The sequence below is a fragment of the Eleutherodactylus coqui genome, chromosome 5 (genome assembly GCF_035609145.1).
Source record: "Eleutherodactylus coqui strain aEleCoq1 chromosome 5, aEleCoq1.hap1, whole genome shotgun sequence".
Classification (NCBI taxonomy): Eukaryota; Metazoa; Chordata; class Amphibia; order Anura; family Eleutherodactylidae; genus Eleutherodactylus; species Eleutherodactylus coqui.
The window spans coordinates 206,413,714-206,432,252 of record NC_089841.1 but is presented as its reverse complement, the minus strand read 5'-3'; the positions used below and the strand labels follow the sequence as shown (position 1 = coordinate 206,432,252).

Below are 18,539 nucleotides of genomic sequence, written 5' to 3'. Positions count from 1 at the left end.
TCAATAAAGTTTTACTAATTGTTTTTAAATCACCCCCCTTTTGCCATATCTATAATAAAAGAATCTAAATCATAAAACAAAGATACATATTTGGTATCGCCGCGTCCATAAAAGTCAGATCTATCAAAGTAATGCATTGTTTACCCTGCCAGAAATGCACATTGTTTAGCTAACAGAGAAGTAACAAGGGTGGCAAATCTATAGAAGTAAGAGCATTTCTTCTTTAACTTTCATAGTCCTAATATAGATTGAAATACTGATTATATGTAATACACTGATTGTGTAATTTACTGAATACACAATGTACAATGATTGTGTCACAGGTAGCTTTAGCTTTACCTCACCATGCATCATAAATCTAATGACATTGTGACATTTTCTTGGTGGGCTGTTTTGCCATTGCCTTCCCCAGTCATCTTTTACCACCCCACAAGCTGGGTACTCATTTTACTGACCTCGAAGGATGGAGGGCTGGGTCAACCTTGACCCGGCTACCTTAACCACGTGGGGATTGAACCCACAAACTTCAGGTTGTGAGCGGGAGCTTAGGACTGCATTTCTGCGCCACATGAGCCTCTTTTATACAGGCCTAGAAATTTATTTGATTTTCTTCTTGTGCTTCGTGTTAATTGTACAGTTAGGCAATCAGCCTCTATAAATGTAGATTTGGACAAGGGGTGGCACTGGTGTTGGGGTAGACACAAATCATTTCTGGCAAAGTGTCATTTATGGCTAGGTGTCTGTAAGTTAAGCCATGGTAGTTAGACTAGGCCGGTGACAGGTATGCTACACTTGCTATGTTAGCAAATTGCATTTCTACACCTTTGCTCTTACTATTGCTTCTGAAGCTCCTTGCTTCACAGCTAACAACCAATGTCCACCTTCTGTGCATTCCATCCATATCAGCCCCTCTCTCCTTCCCTCATCCATGCACAGTTCACAGGCACTCTTTACTTTTTTAATTTGCCTCAAACCACCTGACTCCCCTGTGAAACACAAAAGGTGTTCCTGCAAATCTCTCAGCCCTCTGCTCACCCTCTCATCTTCCTACTACTTTTTGCGGGAGACATCTCTCCTAACCTTGGCCCACCTTCCATTTCCACTACATTTAACTTCTTATCTGCCTAATTAAGAAGCCCCCTCCCATCTGGTTAATATTCGCTGTACACCCTCTCCTGTCTTCTTCAAATGTGTGCTCTGGAATTGTCAGATAAACTCCCCATCATCTATGATGACATCATTACAAAATCTCTAAACCTGCTTACTCTCACAGAGACATATATTCAACAGTTTGAGACCGCTTCCCTCGCCGCTCTATCTTATTATGGGCTACACTTCTCCCATACTACCAGACCTGAGAACAGGTGTGGTAGAGGAGTGTGGGTTCTTCTTTCGCCACAATGTGCCTTTTCCCTCTGTACCCTTGGTGACATTCCCCTCTTTTGAGGTTCACATGCATTAGACTCTTCCATCCACTGTCCATACGATTGATGATTATCTACGGCCCCCCCCCCATGCTCTGACACTCCTGATGCAGACTTTGCCCTTTGCCATGCTAAAGAAGCCTATTCCACCTCTTTCATCTCCTTACTATCCAATAACCAAAAAGAATCTTTGATACTTTTCACTCCCTTTTTAGCTGTAAAATACATCCCCCTATCTCAGTGCTGAAGATCTGGCTGCTTATTTCAAAGAGAAAACTGACAACATCCAACAGGAAATTCTTCCCAATCCCCAATTAGCTTTTATCTTCTTCAGTCCTGTACCTCCTCGAGTTTAGTCTCAGCATTTGACTCAAGAACAGCAGAATAAGTTTCCTGGCTCCTGTCTATTTCTCTCCCTATTCCTTCTTACACCTTAAGTATCTCTCTTCGGCTGTTATCAGTCAGTCCACAACAATATTCAACCTATTGCTTTCTTCTGGCATCTATCCCCCCTCCTTTAAACATGTTGTCATATCCCCATTACTAAAGAAACTGTCTCTTAACTCGTCTTGTGCTGCAACTACTGACCCTTCTCTAATCTACCCTTCATCGCCAAACTCCTGGAACATCTGGTCTACTCTCACCTAATAAGCTATCTCTCGGATAACTCTTCTTGACCCCTACAGTCTTGTTTTCGCTCTCTACATTCTACCAAAACCGCCCTTGCTAAAGAGCTACAAAGGGCTACTACAAACAATCTGCTGACAGAGAAATCAAATGACAACCATTGTATACTGATTCTTCTTGATCTCTCTGTGGCGTTCAATACTGTAGATAACCAAATTCTCCTCCAGCATGTTCCATTGTATTTGCCTCAAGTATACTGCGCTCTCATAGTTTTCCTCCTACCTTTTTGACAGGTCGTTGCGTATATGATTCGCCGGCTCTACTTCTTCTCCAATTGTCCTTGCTGTTGTGGTTAATCAGGGTTTGGTCCTAGGTGCTTCCATCTTTGCCATCTACATTGGGCAAACTATCAGATTCGGATTTCAATACCATCTTTACGCTGATGATACCCATTACATACTTCTCCCCGTGACATCACACTTTTGCTGCTACAAAACATGATTATATGTCTGCTGTTTATAACACTATGATGTCCCTCTATCTAAAACTGAATCTCTAAAAAACTGAATTTCTTGTGTTTCCACGATCTACTAACTGACCTAAACCAGTCTATGTTACCATCATAACATCTCGGCAGCATGCCCGCTGTCATGGGATCGTATTCGATTCTGACCTTTCCTTCACTCCCCATATCCAGTCTTTTGCTTGCTCTTGTCACCTGCTCCTCAAAAACATCTCCTGTATCCACCCCTTCATCACTGTGGAGATATCAAAAACTTATTGTCGCCCTTTTCCACTCTTGGTTTGACTACTGCAAATCACTACTGATCAAGCTTCCCTTCACTAAATTATCCCCTCTCCAATCCACCCTGAATGCAGTAGCCCAGCTCATCTTCTTGTCAAGCTACTACACTGATGCCTCTACCCTGTGCCAGTTACTGCATTGACTGCCCATCAGATATAAAATACAATTTAAACTCATTACTCCCATAAGGCTCTCCACAATGCAGTCTACCATCTCTGTCTACCACACTACCCATGTTTACTCTCCACAATGACCTTAGACTACTATGTTTGTTGCAGTACTGTAGATGGAAGATGAGGAGGGCATGCACTAGCATTTTTGTTGACTCTGGGTTGAGGCAAGATCATATCTGAGAAAGTTTTTTAAGTTTGAGGCAGGAGGAGGTGGCGAGGGCTTGTATATGTGGTTTGAGGGAGAGAGGGCAGAGTCAAATGTAACACTGAGACAGTGGACTTGTGGAACTGGTGAGAGTATGGAGCCACTGATAGTGATTAATAAGTCTGGTAGGAGTGTAGAGCGAGTTAGGGGAAAAATTCTGAGTTCAGTTTTATCCATTTTAGTTTTAGGAAGCGGAAAGAGGAGGAGGATGTAGTCGATAGACACTCTGAGATTCTGAATAGCAGAGAGGTAACATCTGGGCCAGAGAGGTGCATAAGACTTGAGTGTCATCAGCATAAAGTGGTACTGAAAGCCATGGGATTCTATGAGCTATCCTAGACCATGGGTGTAGATGGAGAAGTGTAGAATTCCTAGTCTGGAGCCTTGATGGTCACCAAGAGACAGAGGGCGAGGATGTGGTGTGCAAATGGGAGACACTAAATCTTCTATCAGTGAGGTATGAGGAGTTCCAGGAAAAAGCCAGGTTTATGATGCTGAGGGAGGAGAGATTGTACCTGTTTCAAAGCAGAGGACAGGTCTAAGAAAAGGAGAGCAAAGTAATATTTTGAGGCTTTTGCAGTTAGCCAATCATTAGCTACTTTAGTAAGGACAGTTTCAGTAAAGTGGTGGGGTCGGAAATCGGATTGCAGTTGGTTGAACAGCGACTTGGAGGAGAGGTAGGAGGACAGTTCAAGGTGGGCATTTCTAATATCCTGATTGTGTTATATACTGATTTTATGGTATGCTTAGTAAATGTCACCCTAATTACAGAGTATAATAATCTGCTTGTATAATATTCTGATTGTAGGGTCATACTGACCGCATTGTATATTATACTGATTGGATGATAAATTGCTTGGTTATTTTACCGTCTGAGTGACTGTTTGACATTTTGATTGGATTGGATGCTCATTATGTGGTATATTTGCATGGCATAGTGATTCTATGATATAGTGATTGTGAGGTATACTTACTATATAGTATATTAATAGTTCAATGTTTCGGTGTTTTGATTCTATGCTGTATGTAGTTACAAGAAACAGAAAATATGAAATATAATTTAACCTTTTTCTGGGAAATTAAACTAGGCTGGTTGTCAGTGGTAGTTGATGTATATCTAAATACTGTTGTCACCTCAAAAATAAAAATAAATCTTTTACATATATACACTGAATGGTTACTTGAATAGAGATTCCCATCTAGTAGTATGTTGGACCTCCTTTTGACCTTCAGATCCACAGTAATTCCTCATGACATAAATTCCACTAGGTGTTGAAATCCTTCTGCAGGAACATTGGCCCATGTGGACAGGATAGCTTCTTCGAATTGCCGCAAATTGTACTGATATGCTCTGAACAGCTGCCAGGAAGGGTCCATGAATCCATGCTGATTGTGCCAAATGATGACCTTCCCATCAATATGGTGCAACAGATATCTGCATTCATCTGGGCCAGAAAATGTTTTTCCACTGCTTAGTGATCAATTTTTGCACTCTTTTGTGTTTCTGTTTCTATTGGATAGAATTGTCATTCTAGCTGGTCGTCTACTGCTTTAGCTCCCCCATGCAACAAAAGGCCAAGTTGTGCGTTCAGACGTATTAATTGAAGCACAAGCCGCATATTTGGCTAAATTTGTTTGACTGTGTGCTGCCTGTTCATCAGAACGATTCTTGACCCTTTTGTCTAAGAGTTGTTCACAGATCTATTTTTTCTTAAATGTTCGACCCCCAATTGCTGTTCTTTTGGTACCTTACGTTGTTTGCATAGCCTATTACAATCTCTTGACTGCCCAGCTATGCAAACAGCATAGGCACCCTACAATAGCGATGTAGCATGCCACACAAGTCAAGATAAGAATGAATATATCTGTGCATCCATAGGATTCCTTTTCGCTAGTTGGTTTTCCTCAACCCAACCATTCTTGGTATAATCTTGACACTGTTGGACAAGGAAACGCCACAAGGTTAGCCGTTTTTGAAATATTGACCTTGGCTACTCTAGCACTGATGACCATGAGTCATTTGAAGTCTTGTCCACTTAAGTTTATTCTGCACTCTGGGTTCACATGTCTTATTTCCTTTCGGTGAAGCTCCAGTCATGAAAGCATAGGTGTCTCTAATTAAATTGCCATTCAATGTACATCCTTGAGTTGTGATGCGTAAAGTCTTGTACTGCTGCTACATTACTGTTTATCTGCTTCTTTGAAAGCTGGATGACCAATAACACAGTCGTCTGGATGACTTCTCAAGGGCTTGTATTTAAGTTTTCCCAGAATCTATAAGGTTCAATCTGCCTATTGTAACTAGGAATCCAGGCGTGTTCTCCTGGGTTCCATGTACATCATGCCTCATTGTAAGGAACAGGAACAATTTTATTGTGGATTTTAGCAAAATGTATTTCAAGAAATGCTAATATAAAGTTGTTTGTTCTTCCAGGGCTATAGGTAACAATCCATTCCAGTGTTCATGTGACATAATGTGGATCAAAGTATCTACAGAGACAAGTCTCTTAGACAAAGACAATATATTTTGCCTCAATGAATATGACAAGAGGATACCTATAAACAATATGCAGATTCCGGGTTGTGGTAAGATGTTTTTGATATTGATTCTATATTTTCCTATTGGACCAGTCTAGATTTGGCTCAGTTTGTTCACATGAGGTCTGTAAGAAACTAATCAGCAACTTTTTAGGAAATGTTCATACGTGGTGTTACGTGTGCTGCTGGGATCTGTAGTTCTAAGCTTCCTAGCAGCACAATCCCTCACAGGGTTAACTGATTGAGCTGGCTGGTGTGCTACTTCCTGCTAGCCTATCCCCTGGGTCTGTGCTTACATATAAACCCAGCGCCTGGTCAGTCTGAAGCTGGTCTTGTACTGTTTGGATGTATTTGTGTTCTGTTGCAGCTTGCTGTGTGATCTGTGTCTTGCTGGTTCATGTCTGTTTGTACGTTTATTTTGTATAAGTTTGGTCTGCTGAGTTTGTTTGCTATGTCTGCGCTAGGTTGGCCCCTAGGGCCCTCTAGTAGATGTGTCTTGCTAGTGTAGGGACTGCAAGATACGAGGGCCTGGCCGAGGCTTGCAGCTTAAGTTCATTGGCCAATGTACGAACTAACACCTCGCATTTATATTCAGCTTATCATCTGCTATTAGTGGTTGCATTGTGGCTGCTGTATGCTGTGTATTCTGGCTCTGTGTGTCCTGTTGTTCAGTCTCTGTCATGTGGCATGTGAATGCGTCCTGTTCTGGTGCGTGGCTCCTAGGATCAGCTAGGGCCCAGATCCGAAGACCGCTGGGCTGCCCTTATTGGGGCAATGTCCCCGCTTAGGTAGGGCCATGTCAACCTCCCAGTAGCACAGGGTCAGTTTGCCAGAAACCCGTGTGACCCATGTGCAACCTGTGTGCGTGCATCCCTTCCAGTCCCTCTTTGGGTACGATCGTGTCCAAGAGGAGGACTGGATGAGTTTATGGGTTTCTGGCAAACTGACCCTGGGAATTGCATTTTATGTAAGTAAAAAAAATGAATTCACTTAATCTACCAGAGTTTTTAGCAACAGAACCGAATCCCCATGGAAAGTTCTGGCAAAATAATGTATTATGAAAAGAAGTAGTAAAACGGGTTATCAGATGTATAATCTATAGTAGAGATTACTGTACTCCTCGGAGGGTTCTGTACATGGGCTGCTTATACTAATTGGTTGCATGATGAACTTCTATGATCTTTTAGTAGCCACTTCACCAGAACTACGATGTATAGACTGTAACCTCATTGTAGCTGAACGCCCCATCTATTCTATCTCATCTTGCCAAAACTGTTACTTATGGTAAATTCATTTATTAGTCCATATCTGATCCGGACTAACTTAATCCTCCACACTTGGAGAATAATTCCTTCCGCCAAGAGCTGACATCCCATATTGTTCTGAGTCGAGAGTCTGGCCGCACTCCAGTCGCTGGAAGAGGATATGATAGATCTTATCTTGCAGGTGAACAAATAAAAAGGAATAAGTCAGTGTGAAATTCTATATGCAGGGAGTTGTAAGGATTTTATGAGAATCACATGATAAGATTGAAAACTAAACATAAAGTAACGAAGGCTTATGCTTTACGTGTAAATTCAGTCTCAATTTATTAGGCCAAGATTTGTATTGTGATATATGAAGAACATGTAAAACTTATCGCTGAGCACTGTGCGTCAGGAAAAGTTGGGGAAAAGACAGGATTTTCCTTTGTTATTGCATCCCAAGACAAAAAGATTACCCTAATTCTCAACTGTACTGCAACCGTGAAAAGCTTGAAGAGTGACTACACTTTTCAGAAACTTGTGGAGATACATGTCAAAAGTTTTGATCACTGTTGGTCCTGTTACCAAGACCCCTGCTGATCACTCACCAGAGCGCTACTCCCATTCGTCTGTCTGCACTGCATTTTGGCTCCCGCCAGCAATTTTGGTGTGTGGCATGGATCAAAATAAAACACGCTGCAGATCTATAGTGAAGTTGGTAAGGTGGATCTGTCACGGTATGTTGGCCTACGTAAGCGCAGTATGTCACAGCTGCAGATCCATTATCCTAGTAGCCAAAATAATACGAAACAATTTTGTGTCATTTCGCTAATAGGAACGTTAAAAGAATATAGCAAGATCATAGTTGTAAAGGTGCTGTTACACAGAACGATTATCGCTGGACTATTAGAATGTGAACACCGCCAACGATCGAAAGTTAAAGGATAACACTGTGCAACAAATTTTTTAAAATTTTTCTTAACAAAAAGTAATTTGTTCGTTGCTGTAAAATTCAAACCTGCTGATTCCACTGGTAGCATTGAGTACTAGCAGCACGTCTCACTTTCAAGTTACAAACCATTTCCTTTATTTAAGATAACAGTTTGAACGTGCCGTATTATTACTATTCGGCTCACCTGACCTCCTTCTGCCCTTCAGGGCGGTGATTGAGAGGCTGATGTATATCCGCTATATTTTCTATAGCTGTTGTGTATATTGTCTTTAACTATCCTCGTTATTCTCAATGGCTATACTCTATTTGCTATAGCTATCCTCTATATTCTCTACAGCTATGCTCCGTATTCTCTACATTTATGCTCTGTATTCTCTACAGCTATGCTCTGTATTCTCTACAGCTATGCTTTGTATTCTCTACAGCTATGCTCTATATTCTCTACAGCTATGATCTATATTCTCTACAGCTATGCTCTGTATTCTCTACAGCTATCCTCTGTATTCTCTACAGCTATCCTCTGTATTCTCTACAGCTATGCTCTGTATTCTCTACAGCTCTGCTCTATATTCTCTACAGCTATGCTCTATATTCTCTACAGCTATGCTCTGTATTCTCTACAGCTATCCTCTGTATTCTCTACAGCTATGCTCTGTATTCTCTACAGCTCTGCTCTATATTCTCTACAGCTATGCTCTATATTCTCTACAGCTATGCTCTGTATTCTCTACAGCTATGCTCTGTATTCTCTACAGCTATTCTCTGCATTCTCTACAGCTATGCTCTATATTCTCTACAGCTATCCTCTGTATTCTCTACAGCTATGCTCTGTATTCTCTACAGCTCTGCTCTATATTCTCTACAGCTATGCTCTATATTCTCTACAGCTATGCTCTGTATTCTCTACAGCTATGCTCTGTATTCTCTACAGCTATTCTCTGCATTCTCTACAGCTATGCTCTATATTCTCTACAGCTATCCTCTGTATTCTCTACAGCTATGCTCTGTATTCCCTACAGCTCTGCTCTATATTCTCTACAGCTATGCTCTATATTCTCTACAGCTATGCTCTATATTCTCTACAGCTGTCCTCTATATTCTCTACAGCTGTCCTCTATATTCTCTACAGCTATCCATATCCTCTGCAGCTATCCTCTATATCTTCTGCAGCTATCCTCTGCAGTTATCCTTTGCAGTTATCCTCTGCAGCTAGCCTCTATATTCTCTACAGCTGTCCTCTATATTCTACACAGCTATCTATATCCTCTGCAGTTATCCTCTATATCCTCTGCAGTTATAATAATAATAATAACAATCTTTATTTGTATAGCGCCAACATATTCCGCAGCGCTTACATAGACAGGGGGAATACAGAAAGACAAAAGTACAATAAATTCAAATACAAAAAAAAGTTATCCTCTGCAGCTAGCTATCCTCTGCTGGTAGTCTCTATATTCTCTACAGCTGTCCTCTATATGCTCTACAGCTGTCCTCTATATTCTCTACAGCTATCTATATCCTCTGCAGCTATCCTCTATATCCTCTGCAGTTATCTTCTGCAGCTAACCTCTGCAGCTAGTCTCTATATTCTCTATAGCTATCCTCGATATCCTCTGCAGCTAACCTCTGCAGCTAGTCTCTATATTCTCTATAGCTGTCCTCTATATCCTCTGCAGCTAGTCTCTATATTCTCTATAGCTATCCTCGATATCCTCTGCAGCTGTCCTCTATATCCTCTGCAGCTAACCTCTGCAGCTAGTCTCTATATTCTCTATAGCTATCCTCGATATCCTCTGCAGCTAGTCTCTATATTCTCTATAGCTATCGTCAATATCCTCTATATTCTATTTGCTCTCCTACTAAACAAATACTAGAAAATGTTTTTCTGTAATGATCTGACTAGGAAGCATACAGATCTGTAGATGTAACATGCTGCCCTTATGTGGAGCAATATGCGATGCTGATAGATCACTCTAATGGTGATATGCGGTAGAATGTTTGCTGTTCTATAGGAAACGTTCTGCATATAATGACTGTATTCTGCATCTCCTACTTTCACCACGTCTATAAATTGCACTACAGTCACACGCATGAACGGGATGAAATGTCAGGGTTATATTGGCTTTAAAGGTTGCTATTCATTGATTTCAATTGCTCTACTGCATTCGCCATCTTCCTCTTAAGTGTGAGGTGATGAAACGCGTGTAATGATGATAAAACGTTGTTAGCAGCTTGACCTGAGACTGTAACAGTCATCTTTCCCTGCCTTTATCTTTGGTTCCTCCTCGGGCTTCTCACCATTCCTTATCCCCACCCCTACCACTGCAGACATGAGGAGGCACTGCGCTAGTGAAAATGGAATTCTACTTCTCACTTGTTTCCATAGCAACAGGACACAGAAATGAATAAACTAGTCATGTGGTGAAATGTTCCTGATCATTTCCTTCTCTTCCCTGCAAACCATAGAATTCTGTCAGATGGAGCTTAGAAAATCTGGAGAAAGCAGCCTTAAATGGACCTGAATGGCGTTCCGGCATTACTGCAGTCTGTCTGCATTGTTACATGCTGACTACTGACTTTACTGGAATGTTTTCTTCTCTTTTCATCCATTTTCTGCACTCTCAGTTATATCAATTTAAGATGGCTGCTCAAAGTATTCTTACAGAACATCATATCTTAATATTGCAGTGTCTACGGCTGACAAGTGGTGTGAGTGTACATAATATTACATGATATGCTCAGTTATAATAGCAAGACTGAGAAAGAAGACGAATAACGGAAAACAAGCCAGCTGTTATGTCCGCTTGGCGCACTAACATACCACGCCTCCGCGCGGATGCAGGATTGTCTTCTTTTAAAACCGTAAACACTCTCAGCATTTGCACTAACAAAGTATACCTCTCCAGGCAGAGATGGAAGGACCCCTGTCCCTTACTAATCAGGGAAAGTGGAGAACCCCTGCCTAAAAGTGGGGTAATCGTCTCGATAAGGTCGGACCCACTGTCCTCATCTGGGACCTGGCTATGCCTGACTCGGAGCCTGGAGAGATGCGTGAAACACACACAGGATATGATACTGTTCACATACACTGAGCACAGAACAGGACTGCACATACAGCACATGTCTGGCCACTTGCACAGACATACAAAACATGTCACTGTTCACACCAACATAGCAGATTGTGCATACAACATATAACAGGAACCCCACCCAGAGCTCACATGCATAAAGATGGAAAACCATAGCTAGTCCAAGTGTCCTCACACCAGGGAAATAGAGAGTCAGCCCCTGTGCTGACATAGGGAACAGTGTCAGGCATAACCCATCTGACACACACATAGGGCATCAGACGTCTGGGGGCCACAGCTGCCCAGGAATAGGGAGAAACCTGCGGGCTGCCTGCACCTGTGTGGTCACCATGCCACACACTACACAATGCACGCACTCTAGAACACAAGGAGAGGAGGGACAGCAGGTGTCCAGACCATCCTCAGGGGAGGAGAGAGAGACACTAGAGACAAGCATGCATAACACCAGCTCTGAGTGGGATTAACAGTGAAAAGCTAAAATGACCATCAATATCTCACCAGAGTTTGCTAGTATTTATATGCTGCAGACAAGGGGGATTGGCTGGTGGAGAATACCACACACAGCCAGCTCAATTAACCCCTACCTGTGAAGGTGTGCACAAGGAAACCTGTAGAACCACAGGTCCCAGAAGCACAACCTTAATGCCAGCTGTGTGTCATGTGAAAAATAAAGTTCATTCCCAGCCATATAAAGGGATATAGACAGTTTCACTGGATAACGTTAAACTCTTATGTCATAGTAACATACTGTAGTAGTGTAATTTCTAAGTCTGAGCATAAAATATGCCCATCCAGTTCAGCCTATTATCCAGCAATGTTGATCCAGAAGAAGGCAAAAAGCCCCAATGAGGTAGAAGCGAATTTTCCTAATTTTAGAGAAAAAATCCTTCATGACTCCAATCTAGCAATTGGAATAATCCCTGGATCACCGACCCCTCTGAAGTAATTAGTGATATAACATGTAATATTGTAACGCCACTCAAGAAAGACGTCCAGACTCCTTGTGTACTCTTTTATGAAGTTCGCCATCACTACGTCCTCAGGCAGAGAGTTCCATAGTCTCACTGCTCTTACAGTAAAGAACCCCCTTCTATGCTGGTGTAGAAACCTTCTTTCCTCTAGACGTAAAGGATGCCCCCCTGTTACAGTCACAGTCCTGGGTATAAATAGATGATGGGAGTGATCTTTATCATGTCCCCTGAGGTATTTATACATAGTTATTAAGTCGCCCCTCAGCTGTTTTTGTTGTAAGGGAACCAATCCCAATTTTAACCCTTTCTGATCCACTGTCTGACGTCTAAAGACATTCTGATTAAAGGCTGTACAGCTCCGACGTCGAAAGACGTCCGGCAGGGTATTCTTACTGTAGATTACTGGCCGCTCTGTTGTCTGGGGCCTCTCCAGCATGTCACATACCACAGTACAGGCTCTAGCCAGCAGATGGCGCCATTGTATAATGGCAGAAAGAGAAAGACCCCCTAGGAAACCCTGAATCCAAAATTGGATTGCAAAGGGTTAAAGGGCGACTTCAGTGATTTTTTTTTTAGCCATTTAGCTAGTCAGCTAGTTACTTTTTTCTGTCTGAATCTTTTGGCCTCTTTTTCCTCATATGATCATGAGATCTCAGTTCTGACCAGTTCAGATCTACTTGGGGTTATGGATTCATTTTCTAGTCAGATTCTAAGACTTTGTGATGCTGTTCCATGAATCCCACCACGAATCCCACCACAGAAGCTGTCTAGAGGGTAACAAAGACCATCTTGTCACAGTTACTGATGATGATCACACAGCTCATGTTATAATAGAGGAGATCACAGCTCATCCTCCTGACTGTATACATATGGTCTGTAGCTCATTTAGGTGAATATAGAAGGCATATATTAAACTTTTCCTCACCCCCACAGGCAAAAATGGTACAGCCTTAATACTGAGCTGATGCATCATGTCTCATTAATTGTGACAATTGGCAGAATGAAGGTACAATTCATGTGGTGATCATGTGTCAAGATCGCCTGACACATTGCCATGCGCGCAGCCTTGTGATCATCGGTCAACTTTTGGGGCACCCACCTGGAGGACTCTTTCTGTATCTTCAGATCTTCACGTAGAATGCTGTGCACAGATTCTACAGAAATGCCAACTTTGCAGATAATCTCTTCCAGAGACAATTGGCGGTCTTCCATAACCATTCGCTCCACTCATGCAATCACTGGTGCATAGCCGAGGCCCTTTTCGTTCGTCCTTCCACTATGTTTGGTCCTTTCCATGTTATTTTTACCCAGTGGTTGCTAACATAGAAAAATACTTAGTGAGTTTAGTCCCCCTTTTAATTCTCTTATAGTAAAGAATCCCTTCCTATAATAATGATGATAGAATATAAGATTCACGTAAGTGCTTTAGTTATAGCAAAGCTTTATACACAGGACCACTATAGTACTCTCACTTTATGGTATTACTTGATTAAGGAGAGTAAAGAAAAGTATTGCGCTAAAGCGATTGTATGAGGCTAGAAAAACGTGGCTACTCTTTTCCACAAACACTTCCCAAAAATAAGCCCTAGCATCATTTTTCAGGATTTTTAAGGATGCTTGAAATGTAACCTCTACTCCACAAATACAGTAAATCCTAGTAACAGTTAATAAAAAAGTCAATTTAAATAGTGTCCAGGCAGCTTCCCAAAAATAAGCCCTAGCATCATTTTTCAGGATTTTTAAGGATGCTTGAAATGTAACCTCTACTCCACAAATACAGTAAATCCTAGTAACAGTTAATAAAAAAGTCAATTTAAATAGTGTCCAGGCAGCTATACATGTAGAAAGATTAAATCTTTTGGAGCAAAAATTAATATAAGACCCTGTCTTATTTTGGGAAAAAAGGGTAAATGGATAGATTGATATGAGATAGTTTGATAAACATTAGAGATGAGCGAGCGTACTTGTTAAGGCAAAATACTCGAGAGCGAGTATTGCCATTTTCGAGTACATGCCCACTCGTGAGAAAAGATTCGGGGGCCGTCGGGGGTGAGTGGTGAGTTGCGGGAGTGAGCATGGGGAAGTGGTGGGGAGAGGGAGAGAGATCTCTCTCCTGTTCCTCCCGGCTCTCCCCCGCCGCCCCCCCTGCCGGCCCCCGAATCTTTTGCCAAGAGCGGGCATGTACTCAAAAATGGCAATACTCGCTTGAGTATTTTGCCTTAACGAGTACGCTCGCTCATCTCTATTAGACATTTTAAGTTTTGCATTTTGCCATAGACTATATATGTCCCCCCATGACACTGTGCTAATGCATTAAAACATATGATGTATGACTTGTAGCATGCTTAATCTCGAAACATAGTCGTCTTTTCCGTTTTACATGCTGGAAAGAAGAAACCAAATTATGGGAAATGATTTGTTCCTCTATGCTGTTAATGATTCCCAATTCATTTTATGGGCCCAATTAAACAGAGAGTGATAATTCAGGAAGAAATTGCTGTCTGCATTATTGAGTCTAAGTATAATGTAGTAATACAGTTAGGAAGATCCATGATTTAAAGATGTAATAGAATGCAATGCTGTAAATGATATTTAATTGATACTTTCTTACTCTGCGGAGTACATCTGAATTATGGGCAATGCATATACAGTCTCCTATAGGGTGTTTACTATCCCCGGCAACACTAAGCATACATTTTTTTTTGTTTGCTTTTTTTTACTTTTTTTTTCTTTATAATTACAAAAATTGTAATTATAGAAAGTGCTATGATGAATCTTACAGTCTGTTATCTGATCAGGTGAAAATGCCATACAGGAGTGTGCAGCAAAATGCTTCCAAACTCTGGGATTTTCAAAATATTAGTGCAGAGGCACACTACATGCACACTACACACACAGAGCTCTGGTACATGGGCGTGTGACAGACACACACAGCTGTGCTATATTACATGCGTCTCACGAACACCGCTCTGCTATACTACATGCACATCACAGACACCGCTCTGCTTCATGACATGCACATCACAGACACCACTCTGCTACATTCCATGCGCGTCAGAGACACCGCTCTGTTACATTACATGCACGTCACAGACACCGCTCTGCTACATTACATGCGCGTCACAGACACCGCTCTGCTACATTACATGCGCGTCAGAGACACCGCTCTGTTACATTACATGCACGTCACAGACACCACTCTGCTACGTTACATGCACGTCACAGACACCGCTCTGCTATATTACATGCGCGTCAGAGACACCGCTCTGTTACATTACATGCACGTCACAGACACCACTCTGCTACGTTACATGCGCGTCAGAGACACCGCTCTGTTACATTACATGCACGTCACAGACACCGCTCTGCTATGTTACATGCGCGTCAGAGACATTGCTCTGCTACGTTACATGCACGTCACAGACACCGCTCTGAAGGAACTTGAAGGGAGGTTGTGCCAAACATCTTGGACATCTAACAACAAATCTTTTGTGGATGTAGGCTTGCTCAAATCCTTCTGACGCTTCATGTAATCCCAAACAGACTCGATGATGCTGAGATCAGGGCTCTGCAGGAAGCATATCATCACTTCCAGGATTCCTTGTTCTTTTTTTATTTTCAATTTTTATTTATTTCAATTCAGCATAGTAAGCATAAGTGTTTAGCGAATACATTACAATGTAATCGTATCATGATTTAATACGAATGCCAAACAATTGTACAATTGTGTCATTGTTTAAAACAGTTGTCCTACTTGTTCTTTTTTACACTAAAGATAGTTCTTAGTGACAAAGCCTGCATGTTTGGTGGTGTTGTCCTGCTACAGAATAAATTCAGAGCCAATCAGATGCCTCTATGATGGAATTGCATGATGGTTAAGTACCTGCCTGTATTTTTCAGTGTTGAAGACATCATTAATCTGACCAAATCCCCAAATTTAAACTCAAACTTGCAACGAACCTCCACTATGCTTCACTGCTGCCTGCAGATACTCATTATTATACCTCTCTCCATCATGCTTCACTGCTGCCTGCAGACACTCATTATTGTACCACTCTCCACCATGCTTCACTGCTGCCTGCAGACACTCAGTATTCTACCGCTTTCAAACCCTTTGGCAAACAAACTGCCTTCTGTTTCGGCCAAATATTTCAAATTTTGACTCATAAGTTCAGAGCTCCTGCTGCCATTTTTCTGCATCCCAGATCATGTTTTTGTGCATAGTCCAGTTGCTTGGCCTTGTTTCTACATTGAAGGTATGGCTTTTTGGATGCAATTCTTCTATAAAGACAACTTGTTGCTGGGTCCCACTGGTTTCTGCCAGCTCTGAGCTGATGGACATCTTCCAATTTCAGTGCCCAGTTTTGCCATGATGTATGACTGTCTTCCACAACTTCACCTTCTAACAGTTTTGCCGTTCCTTACCCAGCTTTAAGCCTCCTACACAGATATTTATGTTTCAGTTAATTGCTGTATTTCAAACTACATATGAAAATGATGATCATTATCACCTGTTTAGTATAATTGGTTAATCATACACCTGTCTATAATTTGACAAAATCCCTGACTTTGTGCAAGTATATCTAGAAGAAATAATGCTGTTTTGATGGCAAAGGGAGGTCACACTAAATATTGATTTAATTTAGATTTCTCCTTTGTTCATTCTCATTACAATCTGTTAATTGGCAAAAATAAACAATTAAGACTTCTATTTTTGAAAGCATTTCTTCTGTGCAGCATTTTTCCACACCTGCCTAAAACGTTTGTGTGTGTGTGTATGTATGTGTATATATATATATAGTCATTAATAACCACAAGTCTTGGTGTTGAATTTACGGTCCTACTTTTTTTCATCCACAGTTGTGCCTAAAGTTAATACAAGTACTCAAGAGCTAACAGTCCTGGAAGGTAACAGTACCATTGTGTACTGTGAAGCTACCGGTCTACCAGATCCCAATGTCTCCTGGGATATATCACAGATTAAGTCTAACACTTCGGTAATCACCAGTAAAATTTAGAGTAATCTTGTTTACAATGGCAAATTGAGGAAATGACATTATTGTTCTTATATCTCCTTTAGATAGAAAGTGTAAAGCATGGTGCTTATCTTGCATTGAAGAATGTGACATCACTGGATAATACGAAACATCTTGTATGTACAGCTGAAAATGGTGTGGGTGAAGAGCAAGTCTTTGTGGAGCTCAATGTACATTGTAAGTAACATTTGATTAGACTAACATTTTAAACGGGCTATCGGGTTCGCAAAAATTGATGGTCTACCCTCAGGACAGGTCATCAATATTTGCCTGGTGTGGGTTTGCTGCCTGTCAACCCCACAATCAGTATTTAGGATATTATTAAGTATTAACTGCCTATGATTGGTTTTTCCCCCTTGTGTCAAGCTTCAGTACTATTATGACATTCCTCAGGATCACTAGAGGACATACTGTAGTACTTAAAACTGGAGAGCAACATTGTTCTAGAACAATAGTCCACAACCTGAGTTCTCCAGCATGCCTTGACGGCAACATGCTTCCTTAATTTTAGTATAGATGAGGATAGAGGGCAGCAAACAATTGAAATATTATGAACACACTAGATGGACCTACAAAATCTTTGGTCTTCTCACGTTTCAATTTCGTTGGACTGTAATTCGTACAATTGTGTCTATTCAATAGATCTCTTTATAAAAATTAATTTTTTTTGTGTCCCAATTTAACCTCTTCAGTGGCAGTTTAGTTCTTACTATGTCATGCCTCGCAGGGCAGGTTTTTTAAATGAGCCAACAATGCAATAAAAACCCAGAAGATTTCAAATGACAGCTAAGTGCTCTGCACATTTCAGCACTACAGCTGTCCACGGAAATCTTCCAGCGTTTAACTGCATAGTCAGTGCAGCAAGCCCTGGAGATTTTCCGGGCGTGCCACTAAAAGCGGTTAATGTTCCTTTTTGCAGTTTATAATGGCAACTGGAATGCAGCAACTTTGCTACAGTATGAAGCAGCTATCCCGCTCACTTTATGATTCGGATGGTTCTCAAAAACTGGCTTTGATCTACTCAATCTCAGCCACTTGTAGTCATCAAAATCTGAAAATGTTTGTGCTTTGCCTTTTTATTTTCACTATATTCGAGTGTTTAGTGTGCTCACAGAACATAGATGTTAATTGTTGGTGTTTATTTATTCTAGTTCCACCAAACATCACACTAATGGACCCAACTTTGGACCATCACTGGTGTATCCCCTTCAGTGTGCGGGGGAACCCACTTCCTAAGTTACAGTGGTTTCATGAAGGAAATGTATTAAGTGAAACAGATTTTATTTGGAGTAAAATTCATGAGACAATCGACAACTTCAGCGAGCATCATGGCTGTCTTCAGCTTGACAGTCCAACACATCTGAATAATGGGTATTATACATTACGTGCAGAGAATGAATATGGGAAGGATGAGCAAACTATTATGGCCCACTTCATGAAAAATCCTGGAGATGGTAAGTGGCTTTCACTTTTAT

General features: G+C 41.3%; 1 protein-coding gene across 1 annotated transcript in view; it reads left to right on the top strand.

The window, feature by feature from the left end:
• The window catches only part of NTRK2 (neurotrophic receptor tyrosine kinase 2), a 215,783-nt gene that overhangs the window by 30,160 nt on the left and 167,084 nt on the right, over positions 1–18,539 (top strand). The window contains exons 6-9 of the mRNA XM_066604107.1: positions 5,669–5,820; positions 16,889–17,025; positions 17,109–17,241; positions 18,216–18,518. Of these exons, the coding sequence (XP_066460204.1) occupies positions 5,669–5,820; positions 16,889–17,025; positions 17,109–17,241; positions 18,216–18,518 (725 nt within the window). The remainder of the gene's footprint in view (positions 1–5,668; positions 5,821–16,888; positions 17,026–17,108; positions 17,242–18,215; positions 18,519–18,539) is intronic.